Source organism: Bombina bombina, chromosome 4, assembly GCF_027579735.1.
Source record: "Bombina bombina isolate aBomBom1 chromosome 4, aBomBom1.pri, whole genome shotgun sequence".
Taxonomy (NCBI): Eukaryota; Metazoa; Chordata; class Amphibia; order Anura; family Bombinatoridae; genus Bombina; species Bombina bombina.
In genome coordinates this window covers 835,271,814-835,289,223 of record NC_069502.1, presented here as the reverse complement: position 1 = coordinate 835,289,223, position 17,410 = coordinate 835,271,814, and the positions used below count along the sequence as shown (strand labels likewise).

Sequence of the window (17,410 nt, the reverse complement as noted above, 5' to 3'; positions counted from 1 at the left end):
ATGGCTTTGTAGAGTCGGCCAACTGTTCCTTTTTAAGGTTAGATGAGACTTCGAGAGTAAAAGAAATGAAGTTTTCTTTTGGTATGATGGATTGGTCAGTCGTTTGATGTGGAAGACTTGTGGGTAACCGGGATAGTGCGTCAGCTTTTTGGTTCTTTCCAGCAGGATGGTATGTGATGAGGAAATTAAAACGAGAGAAAAAGAGATTCCAGCGAACCTGTCTTGCTGACAAGGTTCTAGTGGCCTTCAAGTACTGCAGGTTCCTATGATCTGTATAGATGAGTGTAGGAATGGAAGTACCTTCAAGGAGGTGTCGCCAGTGTTCCAGGGAGAGTTTTATGGCTAAGAGTTCTTTGTCACCAATAGGATAGTTTTGTTCCGCACTATTCAAAGTCTTGGAGTAAAAAGCCACAGGATGTAACGGTTTTGACAAGTTTTCTCTTTGGGAGAGAACAGCGCCAATAGCAGAATTTGAGGCGTCCACCTCAAGAACAAATTGTAGATTAGGGTCAGGAAAACGGAGTATTGGTGCTGAAGTGAACTTTTGTTTGAACAAATCAAAAGCGGATTGTGCTTCTTTAGTCCACCTGAAATGTGAATTATTTTTTGTTAGAACAGTTAAAGGAAGAGCAAGTTTGGAGAAATTTTTAATAAATTTGCGATAGAAATTCGCAAAACCCATGAAGGACTGAACTTGACGTTTAGTTGTTGGTATGGGCCAATTTAAAACTGCATCAACCTTTTTTTGTTCCATATGGATACCTGAAGGAGAAATTTCATATCCCAGAAAGGATATGGTCTGTGAATTGAACAGGCATTTCTCAGCCTTAGCATACAAGTGGTTACCTCTGAGCCTTGATAAAACTTGTCTAACATGGGAAATGTGTTCCTGATAGGTCTTGGAATAAATTAAAATATCATCCAGATAGATGACAATAAAGACATCTAATATGTCCCTAAAAATGTCATTAATTAAGTGCTGGAAAGTTGCGGGCGCGTTGCAGAGCCCAAAAGGCATCACGACGTATTCGAACAATCCGTATCTTGTTCGAAACGCCGTGAGCCACTCATCTACAGATCTAATTCGGATGAGATTATAGGCTCCTCTTAAGTCCAATTTTGTGAAAAATTTTGCTCCCTCCAACCTTTCAATTAACTCCGGGATGAGGGGTAAAGGATATCTGTTTTTTACTGTAATTTTATTTAGTTGTCTGTAGTCTACGATTGGCCTCAATGAGCCATCCTTATTTTTAACAAAAAAAATCCCAGCACTAGCTGGAGAGGTGGAGGGACGGATGAAACCTTTCCTTAGATTTTCATCTAAGTAAGATTTAAGGTGTGTTAACTCAGGGTTTGAGAGTGGGTAAATATGACCCGTGGGGATCTCAGAGCCAGGTATGATCTCAATAGGACAATCATACTTCCTGTGAGGAGGAAGATTGTCGCACTGGGTTTTGCTGAATACATCTGCATAATCCTTATAAACCTCAGGAATTTGAATTGTCTCATTGGATTCAGTGGTTTGCAAAATAGTAGCTGGGAAACAAGTAGTAGAGCAGAATGTAGAATTAAATGTGACTGTTGAGGTAGACCAATTTACTTCAGGATTATGAATTCGGAGCCAGTTTATACCGAGAACTATGGGTGAAATAGGGGATGATATTACATCAAATGACATATACTCCCTATGGTGGTCTGGGGTAACAACAAGTAAGGGTATTGTTTGATATTTAACTGGACCTGATGTGATTGGATTACCATCTATTCCACGTAATAACACAGGAGACCTTTTTTGCACAAGTGGAATTTTATTGAATTTAGTGAATACAGTATCTATGTAGGAGGCTGTAGCTCCTGAGTCAATAATCGCGGGAGCGTTGATTCGATGTGACTCCCACTGTAAAAGAAGAGATAAATTTAGGTAAGGGAGAGCATGATCCTGAGTGGTACAACAAAAAGGTTCTTTATACATCTTACCCTTGTTTTGTTTCAGGAGGGAAGGACAGTCCCTGACAGTGTGTTTGTCTGAAGCACAGTATAAGCAGAGGTTATTAGCCCTTCGTCGGATCTTCTCCTCAGGGGTTAATGGTCCCTTTATAAAACCTATATCCATGGGTTCAGCAGTTGATTTGCTGGGGCTGGGTGTATTTTGTTTCTTTGCAGGATATTCATGAAATGATCTCTCCTGCTGTCTCTCTCTCAGTCTTCTGTCTATAGTTATGCTAAGTGACATTAAAGCCTCAAGAGTATGTGGTAGTTCAGATCTAGACAACTCATCCTTAATTCCTTCTGAAAGGCCTAATCTAAACTGATTTCTCAGTGAAAGGTCATTCCATTGAGTGTCTTTCGCCCATTTTTTAAATTCGGCAATGTAATCCTCAACTACTCTTTTCTTTTGTTTCAAGCCTCGCATTGCAGTTTCAGCAGTATGCTGTTTATATGGATCCTCATATAGCTGACCCATAGCAGAAAAAAAACTTTCCAACGAATTAAGTATATCATCGTTATTCTCAAAGTAAGTGTTGGCCCATGTGCGGGACTTACCTCTCAAATAGGATAAAACTGTGAGTACCCTTGCTCTATCAGTGGGATAGGTATGAGGTTTAAGGGAGAACATAAGCAAACAAGCATTCTTGAAATCTCTATACTCAGATCTCTCACCACTAAATTTTTCTGGTGTACTAACCTGTGGTTCTAATATAGGTACCCTCTTATCAACCACATCCCTGATATAAGCTTTTAAAGTATCATTTTCTGTTTTCAAAGTATTAACAGCTTCAGTTAATAAATCAACCCTCTGTGTGATATTTTGCACATGTGCGTTCATTCCAGCTGGGTCCATAGTTTAGGCTTAGTATTATGTCAGGCTCAACTAAGAAAGAAAAAATGTGTGCAGCTTAGTTATTTGGACCACAACTGCTGGAAATGAAAAACCAATAAAAATTGTATGGTTGTTTGCAACAGAGTGATAAGGTAAAACAAAGTTTAGGAATTAGGCAGCTATGTAAAACCTTATTCCTTATTGCAAAGTTTTAATATACAGGCAGTAATTGAGCATATTCCCTATGGCTGCCACATGTGTCTGGGTAGTCACTGTGAGAAAGTAAATGCAGCAGGGGTATGCTCAGATAAACCTGGTACTATGATCATAGAAAAAATAAGCAATTGCTATTGTGAACAGAGTTATGGTAAAACAGCAGGATATGAGGGAATGAACTAAAAGTCACAGAAAAATAACAGCAGCAACTGAGATACTAATCTTAGAGTATAGCAGCAAAGTAAAAATTCAGAGACTGGCTTACCCCTAACAGGACTGTTATAATGATAGTTGCAAACACCAGGTTGTAATGGCGACTTGCCAGAGGGAGCAGGGGAAGCTCAGTAGCAGCTGGCTGATGACGTCACAGCATGAGGAAGCGGAGCTCAGTGAAAAGTGAATCCCAAGGCTGGTGAGCTGCAGGGGAAACTGAGTTAGAGGTAAAGGTAGGAATGAGGCTTTTGAAATAGCTGAATCTTCTGAGGGAGAAGCAGGCAGGAAGGAGAGGATGACAACAGAAATCCAGTTAGGAGGAGTAGAGGAATCCAACAAACAGAAGTAGTATGATAAATCTTACAGAGAGCAGGCTCAGGTTAAGGTTTAAGACAAACTTCAATACTAAGCAATGTGAAAATGCTGGGAGGGGCCTTAAATAGGCTGATGTTAATGGGAGCAGGATGCTTTAAAGGGACAGTGCAGAGAATAAGTATGCCATTATCCTGACAGTGCTTTGAAATTTTATTTGCAGGCAACCAAAGATTTTCGTCAAACATCTTCTTTGTTTGTTGTCTATTCTGGAAAGCGTAGGGGTCAAAAGGCTACGGCGACTTCTCTTTCCTTTTGGCTGAAAAGCATCATCCGTTTGGCTTATGAGACTGCTGGACAGCAACCTCCTGAAAGGATTACAGCTCATTCTACTAGAGCGGTAGCTTCAACATGGACTTTTAAAAATGATGCTTCTGTTGAACAGATTTGTAAGGCTGCGACTTGGTCTTCGCTTCATACCTTTTCAAAATTTTACAAATTTGATACTTTTGCTTCTTCGGAGGCTATTTTTGGGAGAAATGTTTTGCAAGCAGTGGTGCCTTCCGTTTAGATTCCTGTCTTGTCCCTCCCTTCATCCGTGTCCTAAAGCTTTTGGTATTGGTATCCCACAAGTTAGGATGAATCCGTGGACTCGGTACATCATGCAAAAGAAAACAAAATTTATGCTCACCTGATAAATTTATTTCTTTTGCGATGTACCGAGTCCACAGCCCGCCCTGTCTATTCAAGACAGATAGTATTTTTTTATGTAAACTTCAGTCACCTCTGCACCATATAGTTTCTCCTTTTCTTCCTTGGCCTTCGGTCGAATGACTGGGGGGTGGAGTTAAGGGGGGAGCTATATAGACAGCTCTGCTGTGGTGCTCTCTTTGCTACTTCCTGTCAGGAAGGACAATATCCCACAAGTTAGGATGAATCCATGAACTCTGTACATCGCAAAAGAAAGAAATTTATCAGGTAAGCATACATTTTTGTTTTTTCTTCTTACTCATTTACTGTACCCACACATACTATATACTGTTTTTCTCGCCATTAAATGGACACTCTAAAGATACCATTATTTTCATCATATCTTATCATTTACTATAAAAAAATTTTATAAAATATGATAAAAATGGAAAAAAAAAACTTTTTCTAACTTTGACCCCCAAAATCTGTTACACATCTACAACCACCCATGGTAAATAGTTTCTAAATTTTGTCCTGAGTTTAGAAATACCCAATATTTTCATGTTCTTTGCTTTTTTTTGCAAGTTATAGGGCAATAATTACAAGTAGCACTTTGCTATTTCCATTTTTTTTTTTCAAAATTAGCGATACTTACACTGGAACACTGATATCTGTCTGGAATCCCTGAATAACCCTTCACATGTGTGTGTATATGTATGTGTATATATGTGTATATATATATATATATATATATATATATATATATATATATATATATATATATATATATATATATATATATAGAAGTTAAGACCCTACACATAAATATTCAATATTTAAATGATGTTTTTTTTATGTAGAATGCATAATGTTTAAATATTTGCATGTAAATTAAAGTGTAATTAATGTTGCTTGTTGTGTTTATTATTTCTAATTAAAGACAGTATAACTAATATCATAGATCTACATAACTGGATGCCTGTTATGTAGCAATATAATTTAATGCTACCGACTGCTATAACATAAATATGAAGAAAAAAAAATATGTATAAAATAATATTAAGCAAACATTAAATCCATTTTAAGATATTAACAATTATTTAAATAATATGCATTGTACATGACGAAGCCTATTATTTAAACATTGACCCTTAATCTACAATAACCTAAATCTAACTGTAGATGCTAAGACCCAACAGATAAATATTCAATATTTAAATGAAACATTGTTATGTACAATGCATACTGTTTAAATATTTGCATATACATTTAAATAATAATATGTATAACATATATATCTGTTATCACTAATAAACACAACAAGCCAACATAAATACATTTTAATGTATATTCAATACTTAAACCATTATGCAATATACATGCACTGTTTAAATATTGAATATCAATGCAAGGCCTAACTACATTATGTCTACAATCTTTGAAATAAAATGCATGTTCATGTATAAATTTATATTAGTTTAAGTATTGGATATATAAACTAATATTCAGATATTCTTGCTTGATGTATATATTATTGTAGATAAAAATATACTTTTTAAAATTGAGATTTGTTATAAAAGACAGTTGCATTACAATTATAGTATCGCATAACTGCATGCCTGTTATACAATGAAACAGTTATAACATGAATGTCCTTTGTAACATGAATATCAATTTAAAAATATATATTTACATTTCAAATAAAAAACACAAGAAAAAATAAATACACATTCATTTATATAAAATAGTTAAAAAATATGCTTCAGAGGTAAGACTCTATAATGTTTTAAAAATTGTAGATAAATGCGCTATTAACCCCCAAACTGCCCTAACCTAATCACTTAATCAACCTCCATAGAGCTAAGGAGAGTGGTTAGGAGATTAAGGCCTAATCACTGGTAACTATCAATCACCTAATTAAAGTGATGGTAAATCTTAGCGTTTCTGAAACGCTAGGATTTACCATTGGAACAAATAAAGGGGACTTTCATTCATGAAGTATAAAATACTTCATGCTGACAGCTCCTTTATTTCTTCCAAGTGATCGCCTTCACTGAGCTGCTAAGGCAGCCCACCGGCAGAACACTATTTTCGCTATCTGGCAGAGAGGTGACAATAGGCGTGCGGGATCGGCGCTGCATATTGCACCATCAACTGTGAGTGCTACTTTTGGGGTTAGGTAGGGTTTTTTGGGGTGTTTTTATTTTTTAGAATAAGGTTTGTTATTTTTAATTTTATTTTCTAGGCAAGGTTTTTCACAGTTAGATTTTGTGGGGGGGGGGGGGGGTTTGTTATTTTTTTTTTTTTTCCAAAAGAGCTAAGATCACTTTAGGATAAGGCCCTTTTAAGGGCTGTTTTAATTTATTTTAGTAGTAGGGTTTAGTGGGAGTTTTTATCTTGGGGGGGGTTATTTTATGGGGCATGTAGTTTAGTGTTAGGGATAATGATTTTTGTATTTTGAATACTGTAGTTTATTTATTTTAGCTTTTTTAATTTTTGTAACACTTTTTTTAACTTAGTGGGGTTAGTTTAGAGGGTGGTTAGTTTAGAAGGGGGGTTCATTTATTCTGGGGGTTAGGTAGAGTAGGATTAGATTTTGTTTGGGGTTTGGAGTTTTTTTTTGTTTTTTTTGTACTTAGATTTTTTTTTTAATATTTTTAACTTGGGGGGTTGTTAGGTGTTCAGTTAGTTTGCGTCTGAGGTTTAGAGGGGGGGTTAGGTAGTGTAGGTTTACTTTAAAGGGGGGTTGGATATTAGGTTAATTTGAATTTGGGGTTTATAGCGGCATAAGGGTTAGTAGTAAGTTGATTGAGGTGGGTATGTGGCAGCATAGGAGTTTATAGTTAGCAACATAGGGGTTAATAGATACTTACGGTGGGTATGCGGCGGCATAGGGGTTAATAGTTAGATACTTTGCGTTTAAGAGGTTAATACTGTATATAGATACTTGCGGTGGGTATGCGGCGGCATAGGGGTTAATAGATACTTGCGGTGGGTATGTGGCAGTATAGGGGTTATTGGTTAGATACTTGCAATTGGTATGTGACGGCATAGGGGTTTATAGTTGGATACCTGCGGTTGGTATGTGGCAGTTAAGCGTTTAATATATAGATACTTGCAGTTGGTATGTGGTAGCATAGGGGTTAGTAGTTAGCGACTTGCGCTGGGTCTGTGGCAGTATAGAGGTTTATTGGTTAAGTGTTAGTTTTGATCATGGGGTACTTTGGTTTAGGGGTATAAAGATTAGCAGTTAGGCAGACAGCAGTTCTATTCTTGTTATCCGTTTAGTATACATCGCGAACATGGTTGGCGATGCTGGGTGCTGTCTAAGCCAGCATCGCTGACCAATGGTGTGTATAGTAAATGCCTTTCGGCTATGCTGCTATGTCGGGAGCTTGAAATATTCCGACAGGCTTGCTCGACATAACGACTAATCTCTTAGAATATTTTGCTGCCTCGTAGCACTTTCGATCAACACGGGAGAGAATGAAGCATATTAAATAACAAAAGTACATTAGAATGTTCTTTAATATAGCATGTTCCATCTGAATTATGAATGTTTAATGTTTCTTTAACTAGGGTGGTGTTTAGCAGTCACACTGTGTTGCTTACTGTCGTGTCAAACTCAACAACTAAGATTTATACAAGTTCTCAGAATGTGACCATGATGAGATGGAGAATATTATAACAAGATACACACAGGTGATGTGAGAGGGGTCAGTGATGTTTTTATTTTTCACTATTGCAGCGTATGACTAACTCACTGACAGCGAGTCACATGACCGGGGACAAGATGACAACAGAGAGGATACTGACCCACATGCTGCAGATCATTTACCTGCTGACAGGGGAGGTGAGAGCTGTATATAGCTGAATATGTCATAATAACACCCGGGTGTTGCTGTGACCGGTGTACTTGTTTTATATATTTTTTTAGTTTTTTTTATATAAATATATTTGTACTCAGAGTCTTACTGTAATGTAACAATGAACAAACAATAAACAAAAGGGAAAATGACCTGAGGTGTGCCGTGGTCACATGGTCAGTATGCCTAAATGAGGGCATACCTGAAGAAGGTAAATCATGAAGAGAAAATAAAGGGATGGATGGTTGGGGAAGATGTAAAGGAAACGCAGACAAGGTGAGAGAGATCACAGCAAGTATTTATAGCGTCTAAGACTCCTACAAATAGCCATCCTTCCTACTTGTACTCCGAGTCTTACTGTAATGTAACAGTGAACAAACCATAAAGAAAGGGTAAAATGACCTGTGGTGAAAAGAGACAAAATAGGATAGAGTAAAATATGATAGTTAAATAAAACAACAAAATCATTAGCCAATAAAAGGAAAGCACGTCATGGGGCCTTCAAGCTCACCGGAAACTTAAGGAAATAGGAGTTATAAAGCAGGCGGTGGACAGAAATCAACCCGATCTAATACGATCGGGTTGATTGACACCCCAAATCTGCAGGGGGCGGTATTGAACCAGCAGTTTACAAGAGCTGCTGGTGCAATGATAAATGCCGAGAGCATATGCTGTCGGCTTTTATCGATGTGCAGCAGACATGATCCACAATATCGGATCATGTTCGCTCGCACGATCATAAATATACCCCAATATCTCAACTTGTGGATTACGAATAAATTGAGCAAAACAAGATGAATTCCATCCCCTAACCTCTTGATGACATGAGCTGGAACCCCATGTCGGGAGGCTTCTGATACAGCTCCTATTCTAAGAAATGGCAACTTAGCATTAAGACCAAAATCCACTAAAACATGTAACAATGTTTGAGAAATTGGGTTGAAGTGTGGAAGACAAGGGAAAAGGAAAGTGGGCCAACCCTAGGTCTAATTGACATCTGACACATGAGCTGGTCCAAGACAGCTGCCGGGCACCGCAAGTTATAAAATTAAAAAATAGGATAAAAAATTCAAAAAGCGAAGAAATCTAAGTAAACTTGAGCATTAACAGAAAATCATCTGGCAAAGGCCCTGACAGCAAATGAGTGCCAAAAATAGCATCATAGCCTGTGGAAATTGCAGCATCCGTGACTACATGATTAGAAGACTCAGAAACTTCTGGCATTAACATGGATATGCCGAGCCGACATTGGAGGAACTAGACCCACATTATATCAAGGGCCGAGGGTAGAATAGCCAAGAGTCCAGAAATGAAAGACCTACCTTGGGACCAGCAAAATGTATTATTTCTTCCGGCAAAAGGGTTGGTGTGACCAGGTGTGGTAAGTTATGGTGTCACCCCCCTCCCCCCAGAAAGCAGACACACACAAAAACACAGGCACACACACATACAAACACTCAGACACACTTAAAAAAACACTCAGATGCACACACAAACACTAGGAAACACACTCAGATACACACTCAGACGCACACAAACACTCAGACACACACACAAAAAAACACTCAGACACACACACATACAAAATATGTAAACTGCATTAATTATAAAGCTCATGCCTAGAGCTGCTCACTGGCTCAGCAGAGCATCAAATGAAAGATAAACAGAGCACTCTAAAAATAAATCACTAAAGAAAAAGTTTAGGCGTGCAAACTATGAAAATTCTGCTCTCTGACTCTGTTCCAAGTCTGTCAGTGCACAGCCCCAGGTCGCGTGCCTACTGCTTCTTATGGCCAATCACTTCTGCACTCTGCCCACCCCCGCCTGCACTCCCCTCCTACCTCTTCAGTGTGCACTTAGTGTACCGTAACCGTACCGGTCTGGTGGGCATCATACGTGGCTCCTTCACTTTAGAGACAGTGTCAGACAGTCATGCGGTCAGGTGCCCGGCATCCCCCTCACGATTTCCCGGTTCCCGTTTAGAGAGATAGCACAGCAGTGAGTGATTTCACTTCTCCATACGTCACTGAGCAGTGAGCACAGATAGGCAGGCATTAAGTGTCTACAACTTCCCCAGTCCAACTAATGTTCACAAATGCTGGCCCCTCTAATAAAAAATCTATGCATCTCTACATTGTATTTCTCTTGCAAGGTGTATCCAGTCCACGGATTCATCCTTTACTTGTGGGATATTCTCATTCCCTACAGGAAGTAGCAAAGAGAGCACACAGCAAAGCTGTCCATATAGCTCCCCCTCTAGCTCCACCCCCCCAGTCATTCTCTTTGCTGGCTCTAAGCACTAGGGTCTCTCTCGGGAGTGTAAAGTGAATGTGGTGTTAGAATTGTAGTTTTATTATCTTCAATCAAAAGTTTGTTATTTTAAATGGTACCGGTTTGTACTATTTACTCTCTAGCAGAAAAGTGATGAAGATTTCTGCTGAGAGGAAAATGATTTTAGCATGTTGTAACTAAAATCCACTGCTGTTCCCACACAGGACTGAGGAGTACCAGAAAACTTCAGTTGGGGGGAACAGTTTGCAGGGTGATCTGCAATAAGGTATGTTTAATCATTTATTTCTAGACAAGACTGAGATAATGCTAGAAGAGACTGACAATATCCCCATGAGGGGAGGGTAAGCTATGTTCACAGACTTAGTAAGGAATTGAATGCTTACATAATAGGGCTAATATACTGGTTGACACTTATTCAGGGCAATCGATTGTTTGGCTAAGGAAAAATCGTTTTGCAAGACACTTTGAAAGCCCTTTTGGGTTCTTTCTGGGGTTATTACCACATGGCTGTTTTTTAGTCACTTAGGAGTGATTTACTAGGCCTCACAGCTCCGGAGTAGAGTGGGAGGGGCCTTAGAATTGCAGAGAAGTTCATGCTGTTTCACATGGAGGGTCCTGCTGATGTTTGAGGGCCTAAAAGAAGTTATATTCCCCCAAATCTGATCCCTAAGGGAAGGTAGGGCCACAGCAAGGCTGTGGAAAGGTGCTGTAGTGATTTAACCAGGTGTTGGCTTTAGGCTGCTCCGGTTTGGGCATTAAGGGGTTAATCGTTTTGAAACTTGGGGTGCAATCTTATTAAGGCTTTAGCTACATACTGTGAAAATTTCAGAAAGATTGCTGCATTTTTCACCGTTTTGTAAAATTGTCTGCTCTTTTCATCTCTTAAAGGCACAGTAACTTTTTTTTTAAAATTGTGTTTTTTATTTGATTAAAGTGATTCCAAGCCTGTTTGTGTACTCTACTATTCTGTTAAACATGTCTGACACTAAGGAAAATCCTTGTTCAATGTGTTTAGAAGCCATGGTGGAACCCCCTCTCAGAATGTGTCCCACTTGTACTGATCTGTCTATACACTTTAAAGATCATATTGTTGCACTTAAGAATGTGGCCCAAGATGATTCTCAGACTGAAGGTAACGAGGGTAGCCCGTCTGCCTCTCCCCAAGTGTCACAACCAGTTAGGCCCGCGCAAGCGACGCCTAGTACCTCTAGTGCGTCTAACCCTTTTACATTACAAGACATAGCGGCAGTCATGGATAATTCTCTTACAGCCTTCTTATCTAAACTGCCCGTGTTACCTGCAAAGCGTGATAGCTCCGTTTTAAGAACAGATTATGAGCATTCTGACGCTTTGGTAGCCGTATCCGATATACCCTCACAACGCTCTGAAGTGGGAGCGAGGGATTTGATGTCTGAGGGAGAAGTCTCTGATTCAGGAAGGGTTCCTCCCCAGACAGATTCAGATACATTGGCTTTTAAATTTAAACTAGAACACCTCCATGTTTTACTTAGGGAGGTATTAGCTACTCTGGATGACTGTGACCCTTTGGTGATCCCAGAGAAATTGTGTAAAATGGACAAGTACCTAGAGGTCCCTGTTTACATGGATGCGTTTCCGGTCCCTAAGAGGATTGCGGATATCGTTACTAGGGAGTGGGATAGGCCAGGTGTCCCTTTTGTCCCCCCTCCTGTTTTTAAGAAAATGTTCCCCATATCTGACCCCATGCGGGACTCGTGGCAGACGGTCCCTAAGGTGGAGGGGGCTGTTTCTACACTAGCTAAACGCACAACCATACCAATTGAAGACAGTTGTGCTTTTAAAGACCCTATGGATAAAAAATTAGAGGGTTTACTTAAGAAAATTTTTGTTCAACAAGGTTTTCTTCTCCAACCTATTGCCTGCATTATTCCTGTAACTACTGCAGCTGCTTTCTGGTTTGAGGCGCTGGAAGACTCGCTCCAGACGGAGACCTCATATGAGGAAATTATGGATAGAATTAAGGCTCTAAAGCTAGCTAATTCTTTTATCACTGACGCCGCTTTCCAAATAGCTAAGTTAGTGGCGAAAAAATTCAGGTTTCGCCATTTTGGCGCGCAGGGCGCTATGGCTAAAGTCCTGGTCGGCCGATGTGTCGTCTAAATCCAAGCTTTTGAACATTCCTTTCAAAGGGAAGACCCTATTCGGGCCTGAATTGAAAGAGATTATTCCAGATATCACCGGGGGGGAAAAGGCCATGCTCTCCCTCAGGACAAAGCCTTTAAAACAAAGAACAAAGCTAATTTTCGTTCCTTTCGCAATTTCAGGAACGGCCCCGCTTCATCCTCTCCGGCTGCAAAGCAAGAGGGTAACGCTTCACAGCCCAAGGCAAACTGGAAACCTTACCAGGGCTGGAATAAGGGTAAACAGGCCAAAAAGCCTGCAGCTGCCACCAAGACAGCATGAAGGGGTAGCCCCTGATCCGGGACCGGATCTAGTAGGGGGCAGACTCTCTCTCTTCGCTCAGGCCAGGCAAGAGATGTACACGATCCTTGGGCATTAGAGATTGTAGCCCAGGGATACCTTCTAGAATTCAAGGACTCTCCTCCAAGGGGAAGGTTCCACATTTCTCGTCTGTCTACAGATCAGACAAAGAAAGAGGTGTTTTTACGCTGTGTAGAAGATCTACATACAATGGGAGTGATCCACCCAGTTCCAATTGCAGAACAAGGACTGGGGGTTTACTCAAACCTGTTTGTGGTTCCCAAAAAAGAAGGAACTTTCAGACCAATCCTGGATCTCAAAATTCTAAACAAATTCCTCAGAGTCCCATCATTCAAGATGGAGACCATTCGGACAATCTTACCAATGATCCAGGAGGGTCAATATATGACTACCGTGGATCTAAAGGATGCGTATCTGCACATTCCTAACCACAAAGATCATCACCAGTTTCTCAGGTTCGCTATTCTGTACAAGCATTTTCAGTTTGTGGCTCTTCCGTTCGGGTTGGCCACTGCTCCCAGAATTTTCACAAAGGTGCTAGGGTCCCTCCTGGCAGTTCTAAGACCGCGGGGCATAGCAGGGGCGCCTTACCTAGACGACATCTTAATTCAGGCGTCAACTTTCCAAAGAACCAAGTCTCACACGGAGATTGTATTGGCCTTTCTGAGGTCTCACGGGTGGAAGGTGAACATCAAAAAGAGTTCTCTCTCCCCCCTCACAAGAGTTCCATTCCTAGGAACCCTGATAGACTCGGTAGAAATGAAAATATTTCTGACGGAGGTCAGAAAGCTAAAACTCTTAACTACTTGTCGAGCTCTTTATTCCATTCCTTGGCCATCTGTGGCTCAGTGCATGGAGACAATCGGACTAATGGTTGCGGCAATGGACATAGTCCCTTTTGCTCGGATACACCTCAAACCACTGCAACTATGCATGCTCAAACAGTGGAATGGGGATTATGCAGATTTGTCTCCTCAAATTCAGTTGGACCAGGAGACCAGAGATTCTCTTCTCTGGTGGTTGTCTCAGGATCACCTGTCTCAAGGAATATGTTTCCGCAGGCCAGAGTGGATCATTGTAACGAACGACGCCAGTCTGTTAGGCTGGGGTGCGGTCTGGGACTCCCTGAAAGCTCAGGGCTTATGGTCTCGGGAAGAAACTCTTCTCCCGATAAACATTCTGGAACTGAGGGTGATATTCAATGCTCTTCAGGCATGGCCTCAACTAGCGGCGGCCAAATTCATCAGATTTCAGTCGGACAACATCACGACTGTAGCTTACGTCAATCATCAGGGGGGGAACAAAGAGTTCCCTAGCGATGACGGAAGTAACCAAAATAATCAGGTGGGCGGAGGATCACTCCTGCCATCTCTCAGCAATTCACATCCCAGGAGTAGACAACTGGGAGGCGGATTTTCTAAGTCGGCAGACTTTTCACCCGGGGGAGTGGGATCTCCACCCGGAGGTATTGGCCCAGCTCACTCAGTTATGGGGCACCCCAGAGTTGGATCTGATGGCGTCCCGTCAGAACACCAAACTTCCTCTGTAAGGGTCCAGGTCCCGGGATCCCAAGGCGGTATTGATAGATGCTCTAGCAGCGCCTTGGTCCTTCAATCTGGCTTATGTTTTTCCACCGTTTCCTCTCCTCCCGCGTCTGGTTGCCAGAATCAAGCAGGAGAAGGCTTCGTGATTCTGATAGCGCCTGCGTGGCCATGCAGGACTTGGTATGCAGACCTAGTGGACATGTCATCTGTCCCACCATGGTCACTGACAATGAGGCAGGATCTTCTAATACAGGGTCCGTTCAAGCATCCAAATTTAGTTTCTCTACGTCTGACTGCTTGGAGATTGAATGCTTAATTCTATCAAAGCGTGGGTTCTCTGAGTCCGTTATAGATACTCTGATTCAGGCTAGAAAGCCTGTCACCAGGAAAATCTACCATAAGATATGGCGGAAATATCTTTGTTGGTGTGAATCCAAGGGTTACTCATGGAGTAAGATTAGGATTCCCAGGATATTGTCCTTTCTCCAAGAAGGACTGGAGAAAGGATTGTCAGCTAGTTCCTTAAAAGGACAAATATCTGCTTTGTCTATCCTGTTACACAAGCGTCTGGCAGAGGTACCAGACGTTCAAGCGTTTGCTCAGGCTTTAGTCAGAATCAAGCCTGTCTATAAACCTGTGGCTCCGCCATGGTGTTTGAATCTAGTTCTTTCAGTTCTTCAAGGGGTTCCATTTGAACCTTTACATTCCATAGACATTAAGTTGTTATCTTGGAAAGTTTTGTTTTTGATAGCTATCTCTTCTTCTCGAAGAGTTTCAGAATTATCTGCCTTACAGTGTGATTCACCTTACCTGGTGTTCCACGCAGATAAGGTAGTTTTGCGTACCAAGCCTGGTTTTCTTCCTAAAGTTGTTTCTAACAAGAATATTAACCAGGAAATAGTTGTTCCTTCTCTGTGTCCTAATCCATCTTCGAAGAAGGAACGTCTATTACACAATCTTGATGTAGTTCATGCTTTAAAGTTCTATTTACAAGCAACTAAGGATTTCAGACAAACATCTTCCTTGTTTGTTATCTATTCTGGTAAGAGGAGAGGTCAGAAAGCGACTGCTACCTCTCTTTCCTTTTGACTGAAAAGCATCATCCGTTTGGTCTATGAGACTGCTGGCCAGCAGCCTCCTGAAAGAATTACTGCTCATTCTACCAGAGCAGTGGCTTCCACATGGGCTTTCAAAAATGAGGCTTCTGTTGAACAGATTTGTAAGGCAGCGACTTGGTCTTCACTGCATACTTTTGCTTCTTCGGAGGCTATTTTTGGGAGAAAGGTTTTGCAAGCAGTGGTGCCTTCCGTTTAAGGTACCTGTCTTGTTCCCTCCCTTCATCCGTGTCCTAAAGCTTTGGTATTGGTATCCCACAAGTAAAGGATGAATCCGTGGACTGGATGCACCTTGCAAGAGAAAACAGAATTTATGCTTACTTGATAAATTACTTTCTCTTGCGGTGTATCCAGTCCACGGCCCGCCCTGGCATTTAAGTCAGGTAAAAAAAAATTTGTTTAAACTACAGTCACCACTGCACCCTATGGTTTCTCCTTTTTCTTCCTAACCTTTGGTCGAATGACTGGGGGGTGGAGCTAGAGGGGGAGCTATATGGACAGCTTTGCTGTGTGCTCTCTTTGCTACTTCCTGTAGGGAATGAGAATATCCCACAAGTAAAGGATGGATCCGTGGACTGGATACACCGCAAGAGAAAGTAATTTATCAGGTAAGCATAAATTCTGTTTTCTTTGAATTTTAATAAAATAAAAAAAATTAAAAAAAATCTGATGGTGTCACCCCCTGCAGGGTGTCACCCGGGTGCGGCCCACACCCCCCTAGTGACGCTACTGGGAATGAATGTTAATGTTACCTATAATTATATCTTAAATATGTAGTGCAAGCAAGCAGAATCACTAGGGTGATAGCAAATCAATTAAAACGAAGGCTTTGCTTGCACAGGAAAACTTTACAGTCCAAACACCTGTGGCGTACCAGGCAAATTCAAAAATGAAAAAACTCAACCTTATAAATACCTGAAAGCGTGTCAGATAAGAGGTAGGAATATAATATGTTGTAAAATGTATGATTTACAGATGAGAAACTTGTTACCAATCAAGTAAATTAATAAACGAAAACTCAGTGGGTAACAATAACAGGTGATGTAACACCAGAAAAAAAAATGACAGACATAACAAAAAGTAAATATGTGAAGATGATGGTTCGTATAAGAATAAAAAGCAGTAAGTGTATATAAAAAATGTTACATAAATATTAAACACAGCAGGTGCTTAGATCCAAATGAACGTGTAGGCAAAATTATATAATAAAGCGTCACAACTGATGTCATGACATACCAGATGTGACAGCTGAGGGAGTTTAGTTTTATTAATTTCCAGGACACATAATTTGATCTATTAAAAGCTCTCATGCTAATAGTAGCATTAGCGACAGGAGGGAACCGACCCTGAAATAGCAACCAGAGGAGAGTGGGAAAAAACCTCAAATGAGCGTCAACATCTGATATAGCATGAGGTTCCCTGGACTCTTTGCATATTACAGCTGCACTAGTAGCATAGGTACAAGGTTTACATAAACCACCTTTGCCCTTAACAGTCAGATGGTGGAGATGTGACTCTTACGTAATGCTCATTCACATTACCTCTAGCTCTGATAGAATATATATCAAAAGCCATGGGCCTGAAATAGTAGTCTGAGAGGAAATGTGAATGAGGATACATGAGTAGTACAACTATAAAAACAGCCATGTGTAAAAAATGCAGAAAAGTAAACAGAGTAGTATATAAAAAAAAGTTCCACAGTATCTGACTAGCTAAACTCTAAGCAGGAAAAAGCAATAACGCTGCGGCCTTACCTCCTTGTCAAATTCCAATTAACTAACAAAAGTATACAAAATATAACGGGGAATTCCATCTCCCTAACCATTCTCTTATGTAAGAACAAACAATTATACAGTAAAT

General features: G+C 40.4%; 1 protein-coding gene across 1 annotated transcript in view; it reads left to right on the top strand.

Annotated features, from left to right (window-relative positions):
• Positions 1-17,410, top strand: part of LOC128657193 (oocyte zinc finger protein XlCOF22-like) — a 167,054-nt gene that overhangs the window by 30,045 nt on the left and 119,599 nt on the right. The window contains exon 2 of the mRNA XM_053711444.1: positions 8,001-8,105. Coding sequence (XP_053567419.1) covers positions 8,001-8,105 — 105 coding nt within the window. The remainder of the gene's footprint in view (positions 1-8,000; positions 8,106-17,410) is intronic.